General features: G+C 39.4%; 1 protein-coding gene across 3 annotated transcripts in view; it reads left to right on the plus strand.

Moving 5' to 3' along the window:
- Nucleotides 1-8,092, plus strand: part of LOC109068983 (ELAV-like protein 4) — an 80,868-nt gene extending 72,776 nt beyond the window's left edge. For all 3 annotated transcript variants that reach the window (XM_042761915.1, XM_042761917.1, XM_042761916.1), the window contains exons 7-8: nt 1,650-1,688; nt 4,073-8,092. In XM_042761915.1, the coding sequence (XP_042617849.1) occupies nt 1,650-1,688; nt 4,073-4,400 (367 nt within the window). In that variant the 3' untranslated portion in view covers nt 4,401-8,092. The remainder of the gene's footprint in view (nt 1-1,649; nt 1,689-4,072) is intronic.
- Nucleotides 8,093-8,389: the final 297 nt, after the last annotated feature.

Consider the following 8,389-nt stretch of genomic DNA (forward strand, 5'->3'; position numbering starts at 1 on the left):
TGTGAAAAGCTGTAGGCAGGGCCAAGCAGGGTTGAGATATGCCTGCATATATATATATAACACATTGCCTGCTCTTGCACCTCAGAGCCCTCTCTCCAATTAACTCATTTACCCACAAAGCAACCTGCCTCCCTAATTGGCTAATTGGCATCTTAATGACTCGACACACTGAATGTCCTCGTTTTATTTTGGCTCCATTTTTTCTCCAAGTCCACAGAAGGCAGAGTCACCAACTGTTGACCCACTGCGGAGAGGGAGGGCCATCATGTGTACATGTGTGTTTGTCTGGAGAAGTTCAGTTTGAAATGTGAGAAAGCAGTAATTAGCTCTGTCGGCCATCTTGCAGTTTAATAGGTAATGAGACAAGACCGAGTCGAGTGAGGGACAGAGGTCACAGAGTAGCCAAATAGACAGGAGCCTAAAATAAGAACGACTGATGGGGAAGGAAAGCGTAATACACCGGCCCGCTGGGTCACTGGGGCTAATAGAGAGACAGCACAAGAAAGAGGCAACAAGAGGAAGAAAGGGCACTCCTAGTTAATGCTGCATTACATCCTGCCTCCAACTTCATTGAAATGTCATTTTATATTAAAGTTTTCAGGTAGGCTGAAGGATGGCCCCACACCAATTTCATCCATAACACTAGCATATTATGTGCACGTTCAGACACTAAGATTCATTCTTAATATATCATTCTGAGTATCTTTTTTATGATTCATTTATTTGCTCATACCCTTCTTAATCATTCTTTAATTGTCACTATAGAAATACATTACAATATTGCAATATATTTGGAATATAAACATTCCTTTCTGGGCAAATTTATCCAAATTCTCCATTTTACGGTGTTTTATATATATATAAATTAGAAAATATCCCACATTGTTTAAAAAACATCAAAAATGTCTTAAATGATAGAAATGTTTATATTTTATATATATTTATATACACACACACACACACACAGGTAAAATGAAAAATATATGCCTGAATAAATTTAAGCTCCTGTTTTTGAGGCATGACTTCCACTGTATTACCGTCCAGCTCAGGGTTATTTACTACAATTTTAAAATATAAATTATATAAAATATATGTATATATATATTCATCATATTAGAAAATATAGCATACAATTTACTACAATTTTTAAATTATATAAAATATAATGTATATATATAGTTCATATATGTATATATATATTCATCATATTAGAAAATATAGCATACACAGATATAAATAAATACCATTACATAAAAAAAATCATCCTTAATTTAATTATAACTCCCCACATTTCTTTGAAAAAAAACATATATATTAATCTAAATTAGAGCGTGCAAGTCAACCTATTGCAGTTTGTATATATGTTACATAAATGATGTAGTGAATAATATTTTAGGACTGCAACACTGTTAGTCTAAACAACTGGGTGGGCATTCAAGTGCCCTCCTGTTATCATTAGTGCTGCTGCAAGCCTGATGTTCTTTGGATGTATGATTGACTCTGTGAGATGCCTGATGGGGCAGCACAGTGTAATGGCCCTTCGCTAGATGGGCGTCTTCCTTCAGTGAGGCAGGGATGTAGCATTAGTTCCACTGAGTGAGTCAACCATCTGCCTGGCATTAACCCCAGAACCCTCCTTCTCTTTACAGGCTGGACAATTTGCTTAATATGGCCTATGGCGTTAAGAGGTAATTAAAACTTCACCGAATGCCAGATGTCCATGTTGACAGTATGATTTTTTTTTCCTTCTTTTTGAAAATCACATGCATTCACTTCAGTTCAAGGTTTTTTTCCCCCTTCTCTTTAGTTCTTTTGGTTCTTTCTACTTTTTTTACTTGATTTTTCAATCTATAGCCCTAAAAAGTGTAAGTATCTTTTATAATTTGTAGTGTTTGATTATGATGATTATACATTTTTTTTGGTTTCCGTTTTGGTATTTTGTGTTTTATTGTTGTGTAGCTCCTGTTTTGAAGCGTGGCTTCCACAGGATTCAGGGGCTGAAGCCGTACCTCCGTCCAGCTCAGGGTAACACACTGCCAACAACTGAACAAAATTATATATATTCCCAGTCTATTACATATAACAGCTAAAATGCATGGATCGATGGAAGGCTATTATGTTTTTCGTCTACTTGTTTCCGTTTTATTTGTTGGAATGAGCTGGTCTAGAGTGAGACGGAGGGGGTGACAGCTCACCTGGATCCCTGCAGGAAATGTAGTGTTTCACTGCAGGTTTGGGAGCCTCTGATCAGTTGGGTTTGCTCATGTTCTTTTTGCTTTGTGCTGCTGTGGATGTAGTGAAAAGGCTTCTTTTGAACATGTTTTAGTGCTTATGACATTTTGTTGCATATTTTAGTATCTATTGAAACACTTTGATGTCCCTCGAACACCAAACACTCAAGGCTAAGATGGAGGGAGTAGCATGAAAGGATGTGCATTGTGCACATTTCTTTTTTACAGATACCTCTCCGTTAAGACTAAAGGCTCTGCATTTACTAGATTTCTTCTCTTTCTAGAAAAGTCCTTTGCGCTTCAGTGCTGGCTGATCAGAATGAACCAATCTGACGATTGTTGTTAGAAAACATGTTTTGTTTTTTTTGCAAAATCTGACAAGTAACAGGATGTGCAACAATAAAACAGGATATGCAAACGAAGCAGCGGCGTCTTTCAAAACAAATGAAGAGAAAAAAAGATTCCTTTTTATTTACACTTGCTGCGATCAGCTGTCAAATAAGCCAGTCTGCCTCAAGAGAGGGAAAATTTAGGGGAGATGAAACCGACAAGGGTTTGGGGAGGCATTGTGCTCACAGAGCATGCCGTAGAAGGTAATTAATGAACAAAGACCAGTCTGAAGAAGTGAGCATCACTAGGTGAAGGTGGGCAGCTCGGAAGGGTGGGATGGCTCTAGGTCAGTCGCTTGTTGCTATGCAACTCCTCATCCAACTGTTCGCCTTAGTTCGAAGAACAGACAGTGCTCGGCCCTGCCCTAGTAGTCACCAGACACCTCTGTGTCAGCAATACACTAGTCCGACCCTCACCCGCTTGTCCGCAGATGACTGGCATCCAAATTACCATGAAGCCATATTCAATGAATAATGGCTTCGGATTCATTATTTACACAGAAATACCAGCATAATTGAAGTCATGAGATGGTTGCTTGTCACAAGGCACAAAGTGAGCTGACTTACCATTATACCCTTCATTTACATAATGAGACGCTAGCGACAGGACACAAAAGCGAAAGAGAGAGACAGATGTATTGACTCTGCCAGGACGAACGGGCTAAAACACAGATGAAACGTCTGAGTAATTCTTGGCAGAACCAGAAGCAGGGAATTGGCCAGCCCTGTACTCCGTGCAGTGCTATCGATCACAGTCACACACTGCGGAGCGGCAGAGGGTGTGGGTGGAATACACTCTGTTCTCCGTGCTAGCTGGCTGGAAAGCACTGCTTCCATTTTCTGCTTGCTGGCAGCTTCCTATCCCCCTCCCCAAACCTTTCGGATTCGAAGACGACGGTGGCAGCAAAGCGGAAATCTCAATTTAAGCACACCCAATAATGCCTATAGTCATTCCTTGAGAGGTGGCACACGAAATGAACCTTTTATCCAATTTACCTTTTATTTAAAGTGGAAATTTCCTTTAAGCGGAAAGGCAATTAAATGAAATCAACTGAGCATTCAAATCTCTGTATCATGAGGGAGGAAAAAAAAAAGCAAGAATGGAAAGATTACAAGGAGAATGAGAGCAGATTTACTCGGTTGCATGCAAAATCTCTGATGAATTTCGAAGGTATTAATGTGCAGAGTTCCTGTAATTTAGTTCCCCAATAGATCCTGCATCTCAGCCCCCTGCAGCCGGCACCGGGGCGCAGCCTTTTCACTCAGCATTCAAAAAACCATCCGGTTGCCTTCTGCCTGAAAAACAACGAACAGATATTTAAACTCCAGAGTGATAGACTGAAATGTTTGTGGTACTGAAATTGCTAGCGTAACCCTTGAGGAGTCAGTTAGAACTTTGGCTAGTGGCAGCTTGACTTACACATCTTCCTCACTCTCTCTCTCGTCCTGCAGGTTCTCCCCAATCACCATCGATAGCATGACCAGTCTAGTAGGGATGAATATCCCTGGTCACACAGGAACGGGCTGGTGCATCTTTGTCTACAACCTGTCTCCGGACTCAGACGAGAGCGTCCTGTGGCAGCTCTTCGGACCATTCGGCGCCGTCAACAATGTCAAGGTGATCCGTGACTTCAACACCAACAAGTGCAAGGGGTTCGGTTTCGTCACCATGACGAACTACGACGAAGCGGCCATGGCCATCGCCAGTCTGAATGGGTATCGGTTGGGTGACCGTGTCTTGCAAGTGTCTTTCAAGACCAACAAGACCCACAAGTCCTGAACTCCCCTCCCATCACTTGTGTAGCTCCTCACAGCTCCTCTAATACTAAACCCACCTCTGCCCACTCAGCTACTCAAAACAGGAACACACCTGACCAACAAACCCACAAAAAAGAACTGGATATGGCTTATAATATAACTTTGGACCTATAAGCCAATGTTGCCTAAGTATTACAAAATGACAAATTGAGAATATTCATTATTTGGAGACCCTGGAAGTGGTACAGGGCTTTTGTTGTATATCTTTTTGAGTTCTCGTGATTGTCTTTACTTTTTTTATTTTCTTTTTTTTCTCTGTAAACTGTAGCAAAACCAGACCGCCCTTATTTTGAAGAAGAAAATGTCCTTCTTTAGATCGAACTGTCTTGGTGTCGATTCAGGATTTTTTCTTTCTTTTTTAAATCCGGATCCACTGTCGTTAGAATAACGCCTCCCTGGTAAGAGAACAGGAGGGGGCTCTTTTTAAAAAAAATCAGTGATCATTCATTCATTTGTTTTGGTGTAAATTGTTAGAGATCCCCAAAATGAATTGACAGGGATGAGGCCATCCCTTTTCTCTAATGCAGAAGATGTTTCTAGCATAGTTTTGGTTTTGTACTGCAAACAAAACACACGTCTGTCCTCACGGGGGATTCAGGGGGAAGGGGCGAGGGAAGGGACGGGCTAGCGCTCCTGATGACACGTTGCGTCAAAAAAAAAACAAAAAAAACCTACACACACACTGTTGCCAAAGAGAAAATCTCTTTGCTTGAAAATGCGTTTAGAAAAAATGAAAAAATAAAGAGAAAGAAGATCTATTTTTATAAATAAAGATTAAAATAATTATTGAAGAATTTTTACAAGAATCTGGATTTGAAAAAAGAGAAAAATATTTTGACTGGCTAATTAGGGACGGGGGGAGGGGTCAGGTGCCACCTTGTCTTGTTCGTTCTGCCGTGGTACTTTTTAGGATCCAAGGTCGTTTGTTTTTTTGGGGAGAACCGTATTGGCGATGGAAGAATTTTGTAGATGGAAGAATTTATCAAGGGATGCAAATTCAGGCAGGTAATTTTTCATAGCAGTAATTATTCAACAGTGATACCCAATAGGAGAGGGACAGGGGTCTTCCCAGGCCAACCACATCTTCACAGTCAAGGGCCCAAAGCAAGGCCACTCATTGTCCACTCATTTACTTTAGATCATCCGTCTTTGGGATATAAGTAATAAAGATACACACACGTGCGCACACACACTTCTTTCTCCATTTGGATGACATATACATGGTTATGCTTAATTTGCTATGATTTCGTGATAGCGCATTCGAGATGTACTTCCTTTAGCGATCAACAGTAGGTGCTATATTACATGGTTCACATATCTTAAATATCCAACTTTGTTGTTCTTCGTGTTGTTTAGAGAGAAAAAAAGAAAATTTCGATGTTGGCATTATATTAAGCTGCTGTTTTTCTTCTTTCGTTGACGTTTATTCTTTCGAAATCGCCCTCGTAGGTCGCCGTCTGGTCTGGAGAAACCCCAGATAAACAAACTCGGGCGTCTATGACGATGTTCCTTTGGCTTGCTTACTTCTAGGTTATTTGCTGAGTGTACAGCGTTTGTCGAAATTCAGCGATAATTAGCTAGTTCTGTTAGTCTAGTATTTGTTTCCTCAAAGGATCTATTATGACTGTGTCTTTCTTTGTTGTGTACAAATGGATGATATATAGTCAACATTTTCTGTTCCAATATCTATATCTATCTGAGTTGTCACTGTTTTTCGTTCGGGATTGTCTTTTTTCATATGAAAACTTTATGAAGTGATGGTTCAGTTACTTAGAAAAACTTGTGAGGAATCCTGTTTAATATGTTGTCATGTCACTTGTGAAGATAAAGAAAAAAAAACGCTAAAAAAAAGAACTGAAAAATTGGATCGATTTATTTGATTTAATGCCGCAGCAAAAGAAATCGAACAAAAAGCTTCTTGAGAAAAATCTGTATTTATTTATTGATCGATTGATTGATTGTCTCATTGATTAAATTATTTATTTATCTCGATTTATTTATTTATTTACTTGTTCCTTTCTTATGTTGTCTGTGTTTTTGTGTGATTCTGGTACAGGGAGGGGGGGTCTTTCTGAGCTAAAGGGAACAAATGACTAGGGGAGACGCTCTTCCATTAGTCCTGTGCACTGAGAAATTTTAGTACGTTTGTGCTTTGTACCAATATATCAAAATTACAATATAAAAAACTTTAAAAGTCAAAACCGAAAAAAATGTCAAGAGGGTTGGTGAGGCTCTTCCCTTATTAATAGAAACAGTTACTCGCTATGCATATCCTAGCCGATAGTTCAATTTGCTATTGCTTTTTTCTTGTCTTGTTAAACATAAATCTTTAAATCTTTTTCAATAAAGTTTAGTCTTAATAGAATGTTATAACAGTTGTTCTGGTTCAATATAACCTGTGATAAGTTTGTGTAGTTTTAAAAGCCACTTCCCGCCCTCCCTCCACACACTACCGTTGCTTTGTGATTAAACTTTATGCAAAAATGTGGGTCTGAAATGTAGTTTCTCATGGATCTCGACGACGTTCATGTCAGGCTTTGCTGCCCTAATTTGATTGATCGATATGTGTCCATTGTTTTAGTATGATTCATCAACTCATCTGAACTGTAACCTTCATTACAACCACATTGATACTCCAAAAAACGGAGAAAAAAAAAAGCATTGACTCTGATTGTACAGGTTGAACAAAAATAGCTATTGCAGATAATATTTGATAGATGACACCTGTTATATATTTTCTAAGATATAGTCTATTTTGAGAGGTAAACTTCCTGAGTGGAGAGCTAGGCTCTTGATAAGCATTCTTGTGAATGCTGGAGAACGAAAAACAAAAGTCACGTTCATGAGCAGTCTTACATTCCTCCACCTCTAATGCCATCCATCCTCCTCTGCTCCGTCTCTAAGGGGGCGGCGGTGGTGGCGGCACGTCCCTTCTCAAACCCCGCTGCGGCTGGGAGTTTGAATTATGCAACGACCCCAGTAGAATGTTGTTCTGATGTACGAACAAATTTCCTGCATTATGTCCTCTTTTGGTTAATGGCATCACCCTCCGCGTGTCTGAGTGTGGATGACTGCACGGGAGAGCGTCTAGGACGCGCGAGAGTTTGCGGGGGTGTTGGAAACACGGGGCCGTGCCTCTATAGTGCGTGCCTATATTGCAGTGTCTCTCCCCCTGTAGCGCCTTATAGTGGCAGCCTGCCAATAGGAACCCATCAGCCAGTAGTGTAGGAGGGAAGGCAAAGTGAGGAACAAGGCTCTTGTCATAATTCATTTTCTCCTGAAATGTGTTTGTTTACTATCTGAAAAATCTATAAATCTTTAAAGACAAAAAAAATAAAAAAGGAAAAAAAAAAGTTCACCGGACCAAGCTGGTCTCTCCAACTTATGTTATTACTTATCTATAGATTATTGATTATTGTTACTATGATTAATATTATTCTCATTATCCTTATTCTTATTACGAATCAAATTACGGCGATGAATGACTTCATGTTATCCTTGCTAGTTTAGGTCATTTCTGAAACTGGAAACAAAATATGGAAAAAAAATACTTGCTGTAAATGTTTTTTTTTTTCCTTTTTCTTTTTCATAAAACTGTTGTGTTTGAATTATTTGTACTTTTGAATGTTGGGACAATAAAATAAGGTGTTGAAATCTGTGTGCTGCCATGTCGTGTTCAAAAAATGAGATTTGCTCTTCACATAACACGAGCTGATTTAACTAATATCGACTAATCTTTAAAATATTCCCAGGAAGTTTAATTTTCTTAAGGCCCCAGAGGCACCAAAGGCACCTTTTTGATAAGAATTTGATCAGTTAGCCCAATGAGCGTGAATGCCAGCGTGATTACTCACACAAAAGTTGAGATTCAGAATGAGGCACGGAAACTTCCAGCAGATCATTACATTAAGCATATCCTCTCCTTGGCTGTAATACAAAATAGACAGATGT

This window comes from Cyprinus carpio, chromosome A8 (genome assembly GCF_018340385.1).
Source record: "Cyprinus carpio isolate SPL01 chromosome A8, ASM1834038v1, whole genome shotgun sequence".
Lineage (NCBI taxonomy): Eukaryota > Metazoa > Chordata > Actinopteri > Cypriniformes > Cyprinidae > Cyprinus > Cyprinus carpio.